The sequence below is a fragment of the Pantherophis guttatus genome, chromosome 7 (genome assembly GCF_059756535.1).
Source record: "Pantherophis guttatus breed Tessera chromosome 7, ASM5975653v1, whole genome shotgun sequence".
In the NCBI taxonomy this organism is placed as follows: domain Eukaryota; kingdom Metazoa; phylum Chordata; class Lepidosauria; order Squamata; family Colubridae; genus Pantherophis; species Pantherophis guttatus.
In genome coordinates, this window is record NC_142069.1 from 23490210 (window position 1) to 23511940 (window position 21731).

The following is a 21731-nucleotide window of genomic DNA, read 5'->3' on the forward strand; positions in this document are numbered from 1 at the left end:
TGGACCGGGAGCACTCGTGCATGAAGTGAGTGTGCGCGCACGGGGCGAACCGGTAGTAACCTAATATGAAACCCACCACTGGTTGCATTCCATTACATTCATAGGTGTACCCAGAATTGCAGAAAATGTTCAGAACTGTGAATTTAACACCACTAATATAAATAGATTAAATGTTAAATATAAAAAATATATATTAAAACTTCTTCAAAACCTCTTCACGATCTTATTTTGATCTGCATAATGGGATGCCTAGATGTACAATCACATGTACAGTAAACCATAATTATGTCGCACATTCTTTAACATTGCATAAATAATGCAGATTACATCATCATCTTTGTCATGTACATGACAACATAAAATAAATATTTGTTCTTGGCTGTGGCCCTCAGAACCTGCAAAAGCTATCCAAGTGTAATTCCTAATAGGAAGGAGAAATGATTAAATGCATGACTGGTGAATGTATCAATGTAAGGAAAGAAAATCACATTTAATTTGGCTCTAGCCACTTTTTCTGATTGTGGATCCTGGGTTGTCATTCAAAGGCTAAATGAGGCACTTGGCTCAGAAAAAAAAAATGTGTCACCTTCAAACTTGATGATTGCATTTAAGTTGATAGATACCCTGTTGGAGGACAAGGCAATTGATCAGAGTCCTAGAGAAAAACCGAGCTATCTATTTAATTTTCATATTGCTATTTCTAATTTTTAAAAGAAATTGGGAAAGTAATGATTTTTTTTCTCAATTTAAATTTCTTCCATGCTCTCTTGGACATTAACGTCTAGTTAAATGCTTTTTAAATGTTAGCGTACTCTTCCAGTTTTAGAATGCTGTCTCAACACAAATACATACACCTGAAGCAGACTCATTTGTTTTTTTAGCATTGACCCCCCCCCTTCTTTGGAAAAAGCTCTCCATTGATCTTTTCATTATTTATTTATCTGATTAGTTGATTTTTAGACCCTACTTTTCCTCCAGGAACTCAAGGCAAGCATTCCCTCCTTCAAATTCTTCATCACAGCAAAATCTCTGCGGAGTAGGTTATCTTGCTAAATGCTAATCATGTTCTATGTTTAACAGCGAAATTCACCATTTAATACTCTATTATAAATGTCCTTGAGAGTTCTAAATGGGAAACAGCATACAAGCATGCCAATGAAGGAATGGAAATGAATGAATGAGCAAGCCAGCCAACCAGGCAGCCATAAAATTCTGGAGACAAAAAATCTGGAGTCTGGAAGTATGAATGAAACAAAACTAGCTAAACCCGAAGCAAGAAGTAAGTTTCATCCAGAATGGATCTCTGTCAGCCATGAATGGGCTGATATTCCCTTTTAAAGAGCAGGAGGATCTAGGAGTCTCAGTTACTGTTAGATAAGCGGGTGGGGTTGGGGTGGGGTATTTTTACTCAGCTTTGGCTGATGCATGGTTGTGGTCCTTCCTGGACTGAGATTCCCTGCCAAGGATGACTCGGGCACTCATCAACACCCAACTAGATTATTTTAGTCACTCTCTGTAGTTCTGCCTTTGAAGAACACTTTGAAACTGTAAGTGGTCTAATTGGTCCAAATTGCAAGCAAATCAGAGTCATCGCAGTCATCTAACATCAGTTTCTCAGTCACAGCATTGGCTACCAATAAGAGTTCAAGTGCAACTTGCAGTGCTACTTTTAACTTATAATGCCCATGAGGAGTCACAACTAGATACTGACAGGTGCTTATATGTCAGCTACCTTGATGTAGAAGTAGTCCATCCGACCTAGAATGTATTATATGTTACAATTTATGATCTTCTATTAAGCTGATGAGGTAAAGCAGGGATGTCAAACTGGCGGCTTGCAGGCCAGATGCGTCACGCGTAGGCCACGCCCACCCCAGCTCCATGAATGGGGAAAACGTCATGAAACATCACATGATGGCAATGTGACATGGCACGTTTGACACCTGTGAGGTAAAGAGATAGCCAATGCTTTCCCATTACAATTCTCACCATGGAATGGGCCCCTTCTTGGAGCAGATCAACTTCCAGAAATTATTTCAAACCAAATTATCCTGAACAATTTGATGTTAATAACTGTTAATAACAGTGCTTTAGTCTGCCGCGCCACCAGGCTTTTTTTCAAACATAGTCTTGCAGTTTTTCAGCTCAGAGCTAGCAGGTTGTATGTTACTTGGAACAATCTGAGAAGGTGGCAATAAATGGTTAACCTTGTAAATTAAGCTGGTTTAGCACTAGTTATTACTTGAGCAAGAGACCTCCAGGGAATAGCTGAGTTGTAGAGTAGGCTGAAAAGTCAGGAAACAACTTGGAAGACAGCAATGGCCAAGAACTATAGTATTCCTACTGAGAAAATTTCACAAATGTATCTCTGTTGTCTTCAGAAACTGAGTTTAACTTGACTTTCTTCCTACTGAATCTTTCAAAAATACAGTTTTGAAAGATTTGAAATCAACGCGGAAACAAATATTGCTACTTTTTAAAACATAAGATTTACGCTTCCAGGCCCTTAAGTCTTCCCTTACTCTGCAATTCTATTCCAGGTATTTATAATCTTTTTGGTCATGTTCTATGTTTAGCCTGAAGTACCTTGAGCTTTCCTGGCTAAAACCGTATTGACATTTCCCCAGCCTTGGCAGCTGAAGAGGGTCCTCATGATTTAATGAGGAAAATTTCTCCCTGAGTGGATGAAATGCTTTGTCAGGCATTCAGTGTGAGGAACTGATCCATACTATAAGCCTCCACAACACCTAACCAGAGAACCTTGTAAGGCAACTGGATGGTAAAGAATGACATCTAGGGACTCCACTGAGCATGCTGGATCAGAAAGGCTGAACAGCTACGGAGGTAACATATCATCTTTTTTATTTATTGTTCTTCCTTTCTTGGCAGAAAAGTCTATCCTGAAAGCTAATAGTCTGGTTAACCTTTGGTACTGGGCGCTGTGATATGTTTACTGTTGGCTTCCTTCAGAACTGAAAGTGGCAGCCAAGGACACCTTATTGTTGATAGATAACTGAACCATGCAGTCTAGGTTAATTGCCAACTGAAACAGGGAATCTACTAGAGACCTTAGTTCAGCAGGTGATACCAGTGCCAGTTCTTGCCTTCCGTTTTAGACCTAATCTTGCTCTTATCTTCAAGTAGGCTACTATTGCCTTTCTGACAATGTATCAGGGTGCTTCTCAAGTTAAGAGCTGTTCTTGGTCTTTTGAGTGACATGTTGGAGACTCCGTTCAAAATATGAATGTAAACTAGGACCAAAAAGTGGGTAAGACAAAGCCAGGACAAAATTTAAATTTAATAATTAAAAATTCAGCCGCTTCTGCCATTTATCAGTGCTTACCTCTTCATCTCCACAAAACTATAGGGTTTCTGAAGAGTTTAAAGAGCTGAGGTGATTAATCTTAAAGTCAACTTCTAGAACAGAAAATTTGTAATATTTATTTTGAACCTCCCACTCTTAGAAGCTTCTGTCTTGAAGTCTTCTTGGTTCCTGGCATTTCCCCCATCCCACTTGAGATCAAAACATCAGGATGCCCTGTCTTCTGTGTCCAGGAGGCAGAATAACAGAATTGGAAGGGAACTTAGAGGTCTTCTAGTCCAACCCCCTGCATGAGCAAGAGACCCTAAACCAGGGGTGTCAAACTGGCGGCTCTCAGACTGGATGTGTCACGCACAGGCCATGCCCACTCCAGCTCCGTGAATGGGGAAAGCGTAACGAAATATCACATGATGGCAACATGACGTGGGAAGTTTGACACCTGTGCCTTATACCATTATGGACAAATGGATGTCCAATGTCTTCTTAAAAACCTCCAGGGATGGAACATCTACAACTTCTGAAGGCAAGCTGTTCCACTGGTTAATTATTCTCACTATCAGGAAATTTCTCCTTAGTTCTAGATTGGTTCTGTCTTTAATTAGTTTCCATCCATTGCTTCCATCCATCCTGTCTTCTGGTGTTTTAATGAATACTTTGACCCGCCTCTTCTTTGGAATACTTTGGAATATTTGAGCCCCTTAAATATTGGAACACTGCTGTCATGTCACTTCTTTTCACTGAATTAGACATACGCAATTCCTACAACTGTTCTTCATATGTTTTAGTCCCCAGCCCCCTAATCTTTTTTGTTGCTCTTCTCTGCACTCTTTCCAGAGTCTCAACATCTTTTTTTAATATATATTTTGGCAACCAAAACTGGATGCAATATTCCAGAGGTAAATCTTATCAGGGCATTATAAAGTGATACCAACACATCATGCGATCTTGATTCTATCCCTCTGTTAATGCAGCCTAGGATTGTATTGCCTTTTTTGGTGGCTGCCGCACACTGCTAACTCATATTTAAGTGATTGTCCACTAGGACTCCAAGATCCCTCTCGCAGTTACTGCTGTTGAGCCAGGTTCCACCTATTCCAGGGGTGAAATGCTCCCGGTTCGGACTGGATCACCCGATCCGGTAGCGATGGCGGCGGGGTGGTTTGGAGAACCGTAGCAAAAATCGCTGCCCCCCCCCATGCCCAGCTGAGCCGCATGATCATCAGAGGCTCTTTTTTTTACTTTTAAAAGCATTTTTTCTACAACCTCTTCGGCCAAAAAATTCTTTTAAAAGTAAAAAAAAAAAGCCTCAGATGATCACGCGGCTCAGCTGGGATCGTCAGAGGCTTTTAAAGGCATTTTTTTCTGCAACCTCTTAAGGTTGTAGAAAAAATGCTTTTAAAAGTTAAAAAAAAAAAGTTGGCCACGCCCACCCAATCACATTACCCACCACCACCACCAAGCCACACCCACAGAACCGGTAGTAACAAATTTTACATTTCACCACTGACCTATTCTATTCTATACATTTGCTTTTTCTTGCCTAAGTGTAAAATCTTTCTTTTCTTACGGTTGAATTTCATTTTATTAGATAGAGCCCAGTGTTCAAGTCTGTTGAGATCCTTCTGGATCTTGAGCCTATCTTCTGGGGTGTTGGCTATTCCTGCCAACTTGATGTCATCTGCAAATTTGATGAGTTCCCTTTCTATTCCTTCATCTAAATCATTTATGAAGATATTGAAGAGTACTGAGCCTAAAACAGAACCTTGGGTTTTACCCCACTGCTTACTTCTCTCCATGAAATATAGATATAGTTTCATTAAGGACTACATATTGAGTGCAATTTGTCAGTCAGTTATGGATCCATCTGGTGGTGCTGTCTAGCCCACATTTTTCTAACTTACTAAGAAGTAGTTTGTGGTCTATTTTGTCAAATGTCTTACTGAAATCCAAGTATACTTTGTCCACAGCATTTCTCTGGTCCACTAATTTAGTCACCTTGTCAAAAAATGAAATAAAATTTGTTTGGCATGATCTGCTTTTGGCAAATCCATGTTGGCTTCTGGTTATAACTTTGCTTGCTTTTACGTGTTAGCAGATCTGCTGCTTGATTATCTTTTTAAGGATCTTCCTAGGTATTGATGTCAGGCTGATTAATCTGTAGTTTCCGTGGTGCTTTGACAGCAGCTCCACATAGTCACCCTGAAAGAAATTGCAGTGTGGAATTGAGGTGAATAAAGGATAAGGTGCTTCACAAAACATATATTTTTCTGTTCCCCCATTGGGCATCCAGATGATCTTCCCTTGCCTTTGTCATCCACCAAAGTCCTAAGAAAAAGCAATGAAACGCAGCAGGAGATAAGGAGAAGGGATGATGGCTGAAGTTAAATATGATTACTCCATGTGAAGTAGTGTACAAAAATCATATAGAGGGGAAAATGTGGACGGTGGATATTTTAAATGAATGGTTTAAAAATCAATGTGGAAAGAAAGCGTAATGAATTCAGGATTGCAAAATAAAAAACTAAGAAGGTGACAAAAATCAAAATTATGATTAATTGATTGATAATATGTCATAAAGTTGATGCTACATAATTTTTTCCCCATGAAAATTTGTCCCCAAATTGGTCCTTCAGGTCTTCCAACAATCCATCTCGCTATACAAGAATTTGGAAAACTCAGTGACTAGCAGGAGATTCAAGAGTGACAAAACAAATTAACTTGTGAAGCCATGAGAAGTGTTGAGAAATGCTATTGAAACATGAAATGTTTTTAAAGGCTTATAGTGTTCTTACAACACTGAGGATGATAACTGAGTGTTGATTTGAAACTTTGAAGCTCCCTGTTAAGGAAGTTCAAAGGAATTTCCATTTTGTGTATTTTACTGCTGGCAGACAATGTTTAGACTTAGGCAGGGTTAAGTATGCAAACTGGTTTTACTGGTGAGTTGAGCGGGTACGGAACTTTAGTTATTTATTTAGAAATGTGCCTTTGCCACCTTTCGTACATAAGTTGCTCTTTATATTTTGCTTCCAAACAGCTAAGATTAGAAAAGCAGCACAAACATCAAGAAGTATTTGAAGTGTTATGGTTCGTGTTTTCATTTAGAGTGGGGAAGCCAAGTTTAAATCTGTATTCCAGTGGTGGGTTGCTACCGGTTCTCCCCGGTTCTTGCAAACTGTAGTGGAAATTTTGAATAGTTCGGAGAACCGGTAAATACCACCTCTGCCTGGCCCCGCCCCCAATCTATTCACTGCCTCCCGAGGCCCGGCTGATCGGCTAGATGAAAAAAATCAGGGCTCACTTGACAAAGAAGAGAAAAAAAACCCAAGACACCTTAGCTTTAAATTGATAAGCCAAGAAGCCTCCCAACTGATCGGCTAGAACCGATCTGCTCCTTGTAAACTGCTCGGTGGTAGATTGGCAATTGAGGCCAAGCTGCTCGAAAGCGGTTTCCGATGCTCTTGGTGGTGGCAGAAGAGGCAAAAAACTGTTTTAACTCTTGTCACTGAGCTTCAAAGGGCCGCCCTACAGCTGATCAGTGGTAAAAGGCAGTGTGGTGGTAGATCAGTGCGCTCCAAAAACAAATAGGTAGACCGGTATGCTCCAAGAACAAATGGGTAGACCGGTACGGCTCTGCAAGCAGTTAAAAGCCTGGTAGACCAGTACCTCTGCTAAATCCTAAAGAATTGTTTGTCACATGACCATCAAACCACGCCCACAAAATAAGCCACGCCTACAGAACCAGTAGTAAAAAAATTTAGAACCCACTCCTGCTGTATTCAACTACAGAGATCATTAGGTGACTTTAAGCCAGTTGCTCTCTCTCAGTCCTTCCAGTTTCTGGAGGCATTTGGTGAAAAAAAGGATGCTAAACTACAGTAGATGGGCCAGCAGACACCTCTTTGTGATAAAAATATTATAAAGATTTCCTTTCTGAAATTTTTCTTCATAAAACAATAACGTTATACAAATACAGTGTAGCTAACCTAACTCAGGGGAAAATATATATAGGTAATCCTCGGTTTATGACTACAGTTGAGACTTATGACACTAAATGATGTCATGCTACATGATGGCACCTGATGGTATGATCTTTTTTTGCCATGGTCATTATTTGAATTTCCCCCTTTGCCTGTTGGAAACCAGTTGGGAAGGTTGCAAATGACACATATGACCAGTGGTGAAATCCTCCATAGGTCGCCACTGATTCGCTGCCCATGCATGCATGGTACACGCCAGATGCACGCTGCACACGCATGCGCACTCCACACCAAACGCATGCTTTTGGATTTCCTGCTCTTTTTTTTTTACTTTTTAAAGCATTTTTAACTACTAGTTCCGGAGAACCGGTAGTAAAAAAATGCTTTAAAAGTTAAAAAAAAAAAAAGTTCCGAAGATCAGCTGTGCGACAATCGTCAGAACTTTTTTTTACTTTTTAAAGCATTTTTTTACCACCTGTTCGGGGAACCGGACCGAACCGGTAGCATTTCACTCCTGCACATGACCCAGTGATATTGCAACTGTGGTAACTACATACCAGTTGCCAAGCTCAATCTCAATCACATGACCGTAAGAGCACTGCAATATCATAAGTGCGAGGACCAATTGTAACTTTTTTTCAGTGCCATGAAAACGTCAAACTGTCACTAAACAGATGGTCAAGTGCTACTTATGGATCAGGATTGTTATTGGAATAGAAAACCAGACTCTTTAATGTGTGTGAAAATAAGAATGCTGCTGCCAGATTGGGCCATGACTTATCTTAGCCCACCAGTTTGTTCCTTACATTGATCATCCAGATGCCTGTAGAATAGAAGATGGTGGTATTTTCACCTTTACTTTGTGGTAGGAAAAATGCCCACCTAAATAAGGAGCCAGAGCATTTGGAGATAGATGCAATGAAGTATATTTTATTTTATATTTTATTTTAAGTATATTTTATTGGCCTCCTGGCCAAAACACAAAAAAACAGCAGCAGTATATACATCCCTAGATATGTTATACAAAACTCACAAAGGCAACATAAATTATAGATTGGCCTTACTCTATAGTCTGACCTAGAGCCTCTAAACTCCATATTTCTATGGAAGCTTCAAACCAGCCCTTTCTGCTGACATTAGCACCTTCTATTATAAATAATGTCATTTCACACCAAGGAAAAGACAATAATCTGATTTTTGTTATCAAACTCCTTGCCCTCCAGAGTCATCAGGCAATTCCAATTTGCTTTTTTTTCCTTCTGCTGTTCAATTCAAAATCCTTCACAAGGATCGTGAATGCAAGCACAGAATATTAGTATCCTTCACACCCTGCAGTATTAGGCATTTGGGGGCATGCTGATTTCCAATCCAGAAACACATTCAATCTTAAAACCTAATTGCTCTTAATAGACCCTTTCCATAAAAGTATTCAATTCTTTTCTAAGCCATCTAAATCAGTGTGGCCATTGCCTTCCCTTGGAGTGGTGTATCCCCACAGATTAATGATGCTGTCTTTTGACTGCTCTGCTTTTGTAAGGTTCATTGGTCTTGATTTCTCCATACTTTGCATAATTTTGGAGATCGTGACCAAGTCCCCACCTGTTTTCTTGCTCTTTCTCATAGGAAGGTGATAGAGCTGCTTGATAATTTTAGATGAATTTATTTCAAGCTCACTTAAACCCTTTCTTTTTCAAACCAAAACTGTATACAATTTTTCAGATGGAAATGTACAAGAGGTTATCTGAGAGTATTATTAAGCTGAGCATTTTATTTTCAACCTTTTTCCAAATGAGTCCTAGCATCAGTGGTGAAAGGTGAAATTTGTTACTACCGGTTCTGTGGGTGTGCCTTGGTGGTGGGGTGGATAATGTGACTGCTCTGCTTTTGTAAGGTTCATTGGTCTTGATTGGCGTGGCCAACTTTTTTTTTTTTTTTTTTACTTTTAAAAGCATTTTTTCTACAACCTTAAGAGGTTGCAGAAAAAAATGCTTTTAAAAGCCTCTGACGATCAGGCAACTCAGCTGGGATCATCAGAGGCTTTTAAAGGCATTTTTTTTCCTACAACCTCTTCGGCCAAAGAGCATTTTGGCCGAAGAGCACGTCGGCATTTTTTTTTTTACTTTTAAAAGCATTTTTTCGGCCGAAGAGGTTGTAGAAAAAATGCTTTTAAAATTTTTTTAAAAAGCCTCTGATGATCGCGCAGCTCAGCTGGGCATGGGGTGGGGCAGGGATTTTTGCTACCGGTTCTCCGAACCACCTGCCATCACTACTGGATGGGGCAATCCAGTCCGAACCGGGAGCATTTCACCCCTGCCTAGCATCGACTGCAGAGATAGTACTCAGCCGGTTCAGACAGGTTCAGGCGAACTGGTAGAAGTGACTGGAGGTGGGGGTGGGCCTGTCCGCTCCAGTGTAATGCTGTCCTATTTAGCCCAGTGGTGAAATTCAATTTTTTTTACTACCGGTTTTGTGGGCGTGGCTTAGTGGGCATGATGTGGCTTGGTGGGCATGGCTTGGTGGGCGTGGCAGGGGAAGGATACTGCAAAATCTCCATTCCCACTCCACTCCTGAGGGAAGGATATTGCAAAATCTCAGTTCCCACCCCACTCTGGGGCCAGCCAGAGGTGGTATTTGCCAGTTCCCTGAACTACTCAAAATTTCCGCTACCGGTTCTCCAGAACCTGCCACAACCTGCTGGATTTCACCCCTGATTTAGCCACGTTTTTGAGGCCGGGCACATGTGCAGAAGGCACACACGCACAAAGCGAGCATGCACGATGAACCAGTGAAATGTGAAACCCACCTCTGATTGACTGTGCCTTTTTCTTCCATCAATGTGCCAGCAGATATCCTCCCAAAAATTTCTAAACTATTGGGGAGATGGGATTTAGCTCTGCAGAATCCATGCAGATTTTTTCCCCTTCTTTGATCAGTAGTACCAATCATGGAGCAGATATTAAACTGACTGATCTATAATTTCCTACCTCTCCTTTGGGTCCATTTTTAAAAACTGGTGTCACACTGGCTACCTTCCAGTTCTCTCCCAGTGAGCCCAATGTAAAGGATAAATTACATATTTTGTAAAGGGCTCAGCAATTTCACAACTGAGGCCTTTAAAAACTCTTGGGTGGATGTCATCAGAGTTCAGCCATTTATTACTGTATAGTCTCTCAAGAGGTCCCAGAATATCTTCTCTTGTTACCTCAACTGGCTTCTCTCAATCAGAGACATAGCGATCTTTTCCTATACCTTCTGTAGAAAATACAGAGGCCAAGAATTCATTCAGTTTTTCATCAATCCCACAGTATCCTTATTCCTCCTTTGCCATCAAACAAATTACCGGCTTTTTTGGGGGGGCTGGTTTTCTGCACTGAATAGAATGAAAAAAAGTTCTGATTGATTGATTATCATACTGTCCTCAACTTTTTCTTCCTTATGATCACCCTACACCTGTGATGGTGAACCTATGGCACATGTGTCGGAAGTGGCACACAGAGCCATCTCTCCGGACACGCAAGCCATCGCCTGTTGCTCTTCCGGATTCTGACGTGCTGGCCAGTTGGCCTTCACGTGTGCAGGAGCATTGGAAACTGGAAGAGCAGCTGTCCCAACTGAAATGGGACACGCACGTGCCGGAAACCGGAAAAGCAGTTGCCTGGTGCGCATGCGTGTGCCGGGAAGCTGATCTTCCGGTTTCTGGCATGCACATGCACACCAGCCACCTGGTCTTTGTGCACGCATGCACACCAGAACCCAGAAGACCAGGTGGCCGGTGCACATATGCACCCCGGGAACCTGAAGATAATCTTCCTGGCATGCGCATGCGCACCAGGCAACTGCTTTTCCGGTTTCCGGCACGTGCGTGTCCCATTTCAGCTGAACAGTTTCGCCAACACTGCCCTATACCTTTTCTGCCAGAGTTTATATTCCTTTTTGCTCTTGGTGGGTTTTCCAATTTCCAAAGGAAGTCTCCTTTATTAGAGTTCTGGGAGGAATCCTTTGGTGCTCATCCTGGACTTGGTTGATCTTTTCTTACATTGCGGGATTCATTCCACTCGGACTTCAATTGTTGTGATTTAAAAATAATCTCTAAGCATTACAAAGAAATTTCATCCTCTTAACTCTTCTGTCTCTTTTTAACCAGTCCGGACATTTTTCAGAACTTTCTCATTTTTTAGTTAAGCAAGATAAAGGCAAAAGCATTAAGGTCATTGTTTCCTATTAGTTTCACACAAATGCCTCACGCCAGATTATGGTTACCACCTAGATTTATATCAAGGTTGTCTCTACAGCTAGTCCTCGACTTACAACCACAACTGAGCCCAAAATGTCTGTTGCTGAGTGAGACAGTAGTTAAGTAAGTTTTGTCTCATTTTACAACCTTTCTTGCCACAATTATTAAGTTAGTAACACTGTTATTAAGGGAATCTGGCTTCCCCATTAACATTGTTTGTCAGAAAGTCACAAAAGGTGATCATATAAGCCCAGGACAATTATCATATATATGAACCAGTTGCCAAGCATCTAAATTCTGATCACATGACCATGGAGATTTTGCAACGGTTGTAAGTGTGAAAAATGGTCATTAGTCACTTTTTTTGGTGCTCTTGTAATTTTGAATGGTCACTAAACGAATGTTTTTAAATCAAGGACTAGCTGTATTCTGGCTAGAAGTATTACTATCAGTTCTAAGAAACAGTTATTTAAAGCACCTAGACATTTGTTTTCTTTGTCATGGCCACAGCCACAGCCACCTTCAGATAGTCTGTAACTTACAACCAGAAGTGTGAACGGAATTTTGGTTGCTAAGCAAGATGGTTGTTAAGTGCATTGCACCCTATTTTATGATCTTTTTTACCAAGGTTGTTAAGTGCAGTTGCTAATGGAATCATACAGTCATTAAGCAAAATCCAGCTTCCCCCATTGATTTCGAATGTCAGAAGCTGGCTGGGAAGTTCACAAATTACAAATCAGGACCACGGAATGCTGCAAACATTGTAAATACATTCCAGCTGCCAAGCACCTAAATTCTGATCATGTGGGGAAACTGCAACTGATGTATGAGTACCGGTGTTGAGGCCTATCGGCCACCGGCCCCTCTTGCAGCCGAATCAGATGAGGAGGCGGCGTGGGAGTCAGGGCCAACATCAAGGCAATCTGAGAGCTCCGAGGGGGAAGAGGGAATGGAGCTGTCAGAGATACAGAGGTGGAGCCTGGGCCGTCCCTCAGCCCTCAGATGGAGAGTCAACAGCCCCCAAAGTCTGGAGGTGGCGGATGAGGAACAGCTGGGTCCAGTGCCTGACGTGCGGATGTATGGAAGGCAGAGGAGAGGAGAGCAGTGGAAATCAATGGGCCGATCCTTGGGAAGGAAGAGCCACCGCTGCTAGCAAAGCCCCACCCTAGCTCTGGGGATAAAAAGCAGGGGGCAGAGATGAATAGGTGTGGTAGACAATTGTCTGTCAGCCACTTGTTATCCTGCTGTGTGTGTGAGAGAGAGAGACTTTTTGCCAAGGCTGCTGGCACTCCTAATAAAGGGAATGTTTAGTTAAATACAGAGGGCTTGTCATGTTCAGGAGCCGGGTCAGAACAACTGGTCATAAGTCACTTTTTTCAATGTACCTTCAAGCAGTCACTAAACAAATGCTGTAGGTTGAGGACTACATGTATACAATTTATGTGAGGATAATTGAAGCTTCCCTAATTTTTGTCACTCAAACAGCATGTGAAGAAATTGCATTACTACCGTTAAATGTCAGTGGGCTCTTAGTAAATGCTAGTAAAATAGGCGTAGATCTCCCATGGACTTCCGGGCATTACACGGCAGCCTCATCTAACATGGCGAATAGAAGGAAAGCTGAAAATAGTACTTTAACAACATCCGGAGCACCATAGGATTGCAGTAGGATAATGCAACGCATTCAAGAAGGGTTCTATTTAAAACACAGTGACATGCATGAAATACCCTTCCATGCGGTTAAACCAAAATTAAACCTCTAGGCAGTTGAGTTGTATTCCATGTTCAGTTGAGCCTGTGGGAATTCTTAGGATGCTATGTAAGACAAGGCCCTCATACCAACCATCCCTGTTGTCTCCAACCTAAAAATCTATTGCAGACTCTCAGTAGCTAAAGTTGTCTAGGTAGGATTAAATGTTCTAATGCAAGGACAAAGTCATGTGTGCGAGCACCGCAGTCCCAAAGCCAGTTGTTCAATGATCCGTTGATGAAACCAATGATTAATAGAAGTTTAGTTTTGTAAATTAGGGTTTAGCAGCTTTTTTTTTCTTGTTGGGGCAATATCTTGGAGAATGCATTATCAGTAGAGTTTCCTCAATTTCACAGTTAAAAGAGGTGGGGATAATTATTCTCTAAAATCCCTTCTCCTATTCTCCTTTCCAACAACATTTCCTCTCTCTCCCAAGCTATGGTCTGTATGGGAAGAACAGAAGTCAGACTGGGAGGTGGGGGGCCTCTGCACTGGCTTCCTTCACAGCAGATTGGAAATTAGACTGAAGTGGCGTGAAATCAGACCGGAGGCTACATGAAAAAATGCTGGCCCCCAACCCTGCTGGCAATCCTAGTTTTGCTTGGAGACAAAAATATTTTTAGTTGTTCCTGCGACCAATTTTTCAAGATTTGGGGGCAATATGGATTATCAGCATTTTGGGAATAATCTTTTTTGTATGAAATATTTGCACAATATTGTGCATTAACATTGGCCTCGTAATAATAATAGCTGTTTGTTATAGAAAAGAAGGGGAAAACTTTCTAGTAATTTGCTTTTTTTAAAAAAAACCCTCCTGACATAATGCACCATAATGTAATAGGCTATTATATGCAAATAGAACCCAGTTGTGTACGTATTTATAATAAGAACAGTGTGATGTTGTGAGTTTTTTAAACTGTCATAATGCAGAATTTATATTATTATACAGTTATTCACTTTACTTTATTGATTAGCCCTTGGGCCATATCAAAGTGCAGAGTTCCAGACATAAATTATTACTAAAATCTTTTGAGTATATTACTATAGAATAAAACAGAAGCATCATTGTGTATGTTCCTTTTCTTTCAGAATGTTATAAATATCTTTCTTTTAACCTTTTCAGATATACCAGTAAAAGAAAGTGCACCTCCTCCAGGTTAGTAAAATATTTGTCTGTCTGTCTGTCTGTCTGTCTGTCTGTCTGTCTGTCTGTCTGTCTCTATCTATCTATCTATCTATCTATCTATCTATCTATCTATCTATCTATCTATCATCTGTCTATCTATCTATCTATCTATCTATCTATCTATCATCTATCTATTGTAAGTTTGTTAAAATAGCAGAATATTGTAAAGATCTCATTAGGAACATAAAGAAGTGATTAGAACTTTAAACTTGTTCTACCACACATTAATATTTTTTGTGTGTTGTTGAGTTTCTGAGAATCTGAGTTTCTGTTGACTGCAAGGGCAGATCCATACTGTTTTTCAGCAGCATCTTCTGAGATGTAAATCTATATCTACATGGATTTGCTGATAGTCCTCCATTCAAATAGTAACCTATACGGGCCTTGCTTAGTTTTTTCAAGATCAATCAGGGATACCAAACAATTGCTGTGGTATTCTTGTGGAAATTATGGAGGTTTATTTATAAAATAAGCCATCATAGTTCTATTTGAATACATGAGGCAAATCCAGTCTTTCACATTTTTCTTCATCTCTATTGATTACTCTGATGATCGTATTCTAAATAGAGGTTTTTCTTGTAACTATTGTTAGCAGATGCTGTTGCATTATTTCATCTCCTGCACAAGTAGCCATGTTTTAAGTGCAGACTGATGGAATCTGTAATTCAACATATGTAAATAGATGCCATTCCAGTCCTTAGAAGACTGCATGCTAACAAGTGGTGTTTTTTTATTTTTTTTTAAAAAAAACAATACATGTAAAGATCCAGTTTTATGCTATGTAATTCAAGTTATTTGTAATATTGCTATGGAGTATCCCAATAGTTCAGTTTACATATTTAAAATGTTAATACAATGTTAACACTAGTAGCTGAAACATACACAATATTTATGATCAGGGTTTTTCTTTTAAAAATGTGCTTCTGTTTCTTATATAGTAGAAACTAACGCTCAGGAACAGGGGAAACCCCCAGAAAAAGGTGAGTACAAGTATTCTTCAAAAGCTAGACGAGATTGTACAGTTCAGGTAGATTATGTTTCTGTTCTTTCTTGTTCCATCCTGTCCCCTACTGGATTTGAATTTCATTTCTTTTAAAAATATAATTAACTATATACCTTCCTGGATTATTTTTGTGCATGTCTCAGAGTCAAAGTTTACTCACTGTCTTTTCTCCCTTTTCCTTTATTAGTTGATTTGGTCCATTGTGTGCACTTTTTTAAAGAAAGAATACATTCCACTTTTCTGGGTAAACTGTAGACATTTATGATTAAACATCTTAATACTGGATTATTATGCTATACATTATATCTACTCTGGAAAAGCTTCAGTGACATGAAATATCACCAGTTGTCTAGAATAAAATCATTAAAAGATGTAATTCCAGCATTATTCAACATTTAGGTACACACACACACACATATAGCAATTGTTTGTACAAATATGCAATATATAATATATGTATAAATGTTTCTCATATATTTTATTCCCTAATGTGCATTTATTAACATCCTTTTTTTCAGAAAATATAGCAGCTACAATATGCCTATAACTTGGAATACTAACATTAATTTACTAATATCCTCTAAATTCCATCAGGTATCCAGCTATCTAATGACCCCTCTGTTATTTCATTTTAGCTTATTCTAGCCTGGTTCTACTTTGTCAGCACATGGAGAGAGTGATTGCAGTTTCTATGAAATCTGTCTACAATATCTCTCTTGCTTTCTAAAATACTTTTACCATTTTTAAAGTTGGAGCAACCATAGCAGATATGGAAAGGAAGCAGAGAAAAAAAAATCCATCCCAGTTTTCAACTGCCTTACATTTTATAAATGCTAAACAAGTTGTCCTTTTCTTTCTTTCATACTATATTCTTTTAATAGACATTGCAGTAAAGGTATATACACAGACCATCAGGAGAAATACTGGAATCACGGGGTGTGTTTCTACATTTGTTACCCTGTTTCCCCGAAAATAAGACATCCCCTGATAATAAGCCCAATCAGGCTTTTGAGTGCATGCACTAAAATAAGCCTCTCCCCCGAAAATAAGCCCTCCCAGAAAATATTTAACCGCATGTACAGCCAGTCCCCGCCATTTCCTCTGGTTAGGGTTAGGAAGACAGAATTGGAAATCAGGTAAGAAGGCAAGAGGAGCCCCGTCTTGCTCCAAGCATCCCAAAATAATAAGACCTTATTATTATCAGGCCAAGCACTTATTTCGGGGTTCAAAAAAATATAGACAGGGTCTTATTTTTGGGGAAACACGGTATTTCTTTATTGCATTTTTTATGTTTTATTCTACTTTTTATGTGTAGCACACACGTTATGACAACACACGCTGAAGAAAATACTGATCAGATGTGCAGTTAAGGGAAAGGATTTTCTAAAAGTCAAATAATCCATAATTTTAAAAGAAATTGAGATGTGATTAAAGCCAAATATATTTTTTAAAGACTAATGTTTGTGCCACAGTAATAGTTTGGATTCAGATTGTCCAGTTTCTCAGATCTCTCAACAAAATAGTAACGAATTCTACAAAATATTGTAGCCATCAAGCATCCTTGATTGATTGGATTTCAATTGTATCAACATTTCTCTCTCTCTCTTTTTCCTATTATTTCTAATAAATATCAATACTCCAAAACCTGACAATTAGATTTCTCAATTTTCAGCTCTGTATTGAAAGTGATGAAGATTTCTGACATATCATCTGTCTTCTTCTTGCTTTCTTTTTTCATGCTTTTGATTGACAGGCAGTTGGTTAACATCAGTACCACTGGGAAGGCTATTTTCTGGGCCTGTTCCTCAGCTAAGGTGTGCTTCAGGCTTCCTTCCTTTGTAATGAGAAGCAACAGCTGAGAACTGGAAAGAACAACTTTGAAACATTGGGAGGAACAAATACTTCATTTATTTCTGCCTGAGAGCAGGCACTTAAAGGGGTTCAGTGCGCTATGCATGAGACATCAAAATGGGAGCTCTGACTATGTGATTGAAGCCCTGCCTCTTTTAAATGTATGTCTCAGTGCAACACAATTTTAAAAAAGAGGAGGACTTCAATCACATATTTGTGGGTGCCATATTTACTTTTTTTAAACATACATACATAGATATTGCCAAATGGATATAGTCCAATCTCTTCTTAAAAACCTCCAGTATTGGAGCACCCACAATTTCTGGAGGCAAGTCATTTCACTGATTAATTGTTCTAACGGTCAGGAAATTTCTCCTTAGTTCTAGATTGCTTCCCCCCTTGATTAGTTTCCATCCTTTGCTTCTTGTCCTGCCTTCAGATGCTTTAGAAAATAGGTTGACTTCCTTCTTCTTTGTGGCATCCCTTAGATATTGAATCAATGCTATCATGTCACTCCTAGTCTGTTTCTTAATAGTGTAATCATGATGTTTCTTAGTATCACTGTAGAAGTAATTATTATTGGATGAAGTCCTCATTATTGTTTTAATTGATTTCAGTTTTAGGGCCCATTAATTTATGATGAGTATTCTTAATGCTTAATTCTTCCTTTGAAAGGAACGGAACACTGAATTAATGTTCTGTCAAAATGCAATCTTCTACTTGGAAGAAAAGCCTTTTAAACTTAGTAGGCATGCATACATCGTATAAGGCTGGGTTCACACAATATACTGGACCCTGTACAGTATAGGTTAGCCAAGTACAATATCTGAGTCCATGTAACACACTATGTCCAAAAACATAAACCCATATTGTAGGTAAACATGATGGCCTTTTTGCCATAATGTGCTAAGACAATTACTACATTTCCACAACAGGCTGTATATGTTATCCTTCCTCCCCTCCCTTTCCATTCATTCAAACTGTGATCTTCCCGACCCCTTTTAGTTTGTAACAGGTTATGCAAACCCAACCCTGTGTTCTAATTTTGACAGAAATAATAGGCATGCCGTTTATATTATTTTTACATAGGTATCTTAATGTGAATGAAGAAAAATAATCGTTTGATTTCAGCACTTTTTGCTCTTTCTTTCATTTTTGATTATATTATTTTTACCTCTTTAAAAAAAAAAAAACCCCAAAAGATCATAGTGATGAATGTATCTGTGGTACACGTTTTACTTGCAGACGGAAACGTCACTGAAACAACATCTTCTTCAGGTCAGATCTATGGTTGACCTTGATTTTCATTGTAACTTTTTTGCATTCCATCTCCCCACTCCATTTCCCCACTCAAGTTTTTGTATTTTGTGTCTAACAAACACAGCCATGTCGAAACCCATGTCGAAAACATTCAAACCCATGTTTTAATAATGGATTACACTTCATCTATCCCGTTTTTGTTTTTGCGTGAAGCATTAAAGTTGACCATTGCTCGATCCCATAAAGCTTTCTCCACAAGTTTACCTTTGTGCTCCCCAGCTATCATAGTTTTCCCTTCCTTCTATTACAGGTTTCTTGTTTTCCTCCATTTTTACTAAACTACATTGTTGCTTTTTCTTGTCACGATTCTCTATTTTACCTGTTATGTATTTTTTTTTTTTTTACAGATGAAGAGGATTCTTCAGCAACAGGTTAGGAAGACTATTGCATTTAATGTTATATAATAGCAATAGTACTTAGATTTATAGGCCACTTTTGCTTTACAGCCCTCTCTAAGCAGTTTACAGAGTCAGCATATTGCCCCCAACAATCTGGGCCCTCAGAAGGATGGAAGGCTGAGTCAACCTTGAGCTATTCAGAATCGAATTCCTGGCAGTAAGCAGTGAGTTAGCCTGCAGTACTGCATTCTAACCACTGTGGCACCACGATATTAGGATAAAACATGGAGACTTATTAAGATTCAATTCTTCTGTTCCCAACCGGAGATAATTCCATCCTAAAGAAACCAGATACCTTTGTAAATTCATTTATTTTTGAACAACCCCCCAGTTGATTTCACTAGAACTTCCCAATAAGAGACTTTGAAAGACTACATTTTAAAAATCTGCTATCTTTGATGAAGAAATGTATTTCAAACTACCTTAAGGAAGATTTTTTAAAGTAGCCTAACAATTATTTATTTGTTATATTTATAGATAATTTCTTTATCACAATAAAACTCAAGAATAAGCAACGTATGATGACTGGATTGATTAATGAGAATATAAATGGTTCTGATGGATCAGATGAAAAATCAGATTATTGTAGCCATAAACATCCAGGATAGAAGCAAGAAATGGGGCAAATGATCACCCAGGTGTCATGGTATCATCACACATAATGCAAGTTGTATGCTTGTGTCAAATATCGAGGCATGAATAATTGCACTATTGGTGCAATGATGTAATGAATGCTATGTCATCATTTTAACGTCATGAGGTAGACAATTATGCCGACCAAAATGCAAGCAGGGCTCTGAAATTACTAGGAGAGGAAATCCTGAAACTTCTATGCCCCTGGAATGAGAAAAAACATTCATCCATTTTGAAGAGACCATACTTTAAATTTAAGAAGAAAACAAAACAGATTATGTTGTTTTCTGTCTTCGGTCCTTCTGCTCTGTTGAGATTAGGAATATTTGGGAATATTGTCTGAAGTTCTATAATAAACATCCAAAGTGTTTTGGAGTGAGTGGCCATAATAAACTTATAAAGCTAAAGGTTCCCCTCGCACATATGTGCTAGTCATTCCCGATTCTAGAGGGCGGTGCTCATCTCTGTTTCAAAGCTGAAGAGCCAGCGCTGTATGAAGTCGTCTCTGTGGTCATGTAGCCGGCATGACTAAATGCTAAAGGTGCACGGAATGCTGTTACCATCCCATCAAAGGTGGTTCCTATTTTTCTATTTTTGCATTTTTATGTGCTTTCGAACTGCTAGGTTGGCAGTTACAAACTGTTACGCGGCTCTAGGGATTCAAACCGCTGAACTGCCGACCTTTCGATCGACAAGCTCAGCATCTTAGCCACTGAGCCACTGCATCCCTGATACTTATAGTAAACTTATATAAACTTATAAATTATAAATAAACTTATAGTAAATAATAATACTGCCACCAATAGAAATCTTTTCTATAGGTAGGATTGCTCAACCCATTATCATACCAGGTGCTGCTCAAAGACCCCATCTGCTCAGCTTCAACAAAATGATGTACCTCTGTCCTCTTAAAACAATTCATTACAACCTATGATTTTCCTCCTCTCTTTTAAAATACAAAGGGTCCACAATCCTACATGGTCAATTAAGCAATCAAGATAATAACTTTTGAATGTTGATATCATACAGTTTATGCTTACTTTTCAGATGGTACAAATAAACCTGGAGAGAGAAAGGACTCAGGTGAGATATGCTAAATCTGAAAAGAAGACGACAAAACTCAAAACATTCCAATTTTCATTACTTATTAACAATTTTTTTTGTAGCTTCCTTTTTCAGTTGCAAAGCGATTTATGCTCATTATAACTTTTTATTCTTGTTTTTTTTTCCAGATCTAGATAAAAAGCCTGCTTCAAAGATTCCTGAAGTCCTAATTTGCAAGCCCAGCTTCTTATGATTGTGGGCTCTTCACCTTGTTCCAGGAGTGAAGTTAGAAGCCTCCAATCATATGAAGCTTTAAAGTACATTAGTGCAGGGGTCTCCAACCTTGGCAACTTTACGACTTGTGGACTTCAACTCTCAGAATTCCTCAGCCAGCGCATACTGGCTGAGGAATTCTGGGAGTTGAAGTCCACAAGTCTTAAAGTTGCCAAGGTTGGAGACCCCTGCATTAGTGCAGTTTAGCTGTGACATAGGAAATGGATTTATAAAAACTTTCTATAGCACTATATTCTACATTAGATTCCAGTAGCATACATCTGTCTAGACTCTGATCCAGAGAGTCATATATTGTACATACCAAACATATGTCTACGCATGCAAGGAATTACATTAAATTTGTCTTCTACTGAAAGGATGGAAGACATCTTTCCCCAGCAGGATAACTCTTGTAGCCATTAATATGGAGGATTTTATTACACACACACACACACACAAAAACTTATTTTTTTTTTCCTCAGGCAAGGTCAAGGATTAGAAATTGAAAGACTTATTTACTGTTGCCCAATAGCTAGCTAATAGGGATCTGGTCATCATTCAGCACTAGGCTGTCCACTTCTTTTAGCTCAATAGATAGAATTTTGCTTAACTGCCTGCTTTGAACCCTAGCATGAGTGTTCCCAAGACTCCACTTTCATTCCACAGTTGGGTGCATCTTAGAATTGATTTGGGATCACCATGCTATGTGTCTTAAAACTTGAAACACAAGGAAGTAT

The 21731-nt window shown here is 39.2% G+C and overlaps 1 protein-coding gene across 11 annotated transcripts in view; it reads left to right on the top strand.

Moving 5' to 3' along the window:
- The window catches only part of MYBPC1 (myosin binding protein C1), a 105365-nt gene that overhangs the window by 12672 nt on the left and 70962 nt on the right, over nt 1-21731 (top strand). For 4 of the 11 annotated variants that reach the window (XM_034403525.3, XM_034403530.3, XM_087873762.1 and 1 more), the window contains exons 2-6: nt 14410-14442; nt 15411-15452; nt 18572-18604; nt 18994-19017; nt 20725-20760. In XM_034403525.3, the coding sequence (XP_034259416.1) occupies nt 14410-14442; nt 15411-15452; nt 18572-18604; nt 18994-19017; nt 20725-20760 (168 nt within the window). The remainder of the gene's footprint in view (nt 1-14409; nt 14443-15410; nt 15453-18571; nt 18605-18993; nt 19018-20724; nt 20761-21731) is intronic. The other 7 variants (XM_087873763.1, XM_034403531.2, XM_087873764.1 and 4 more) reach the window with 5 other exon arrangements.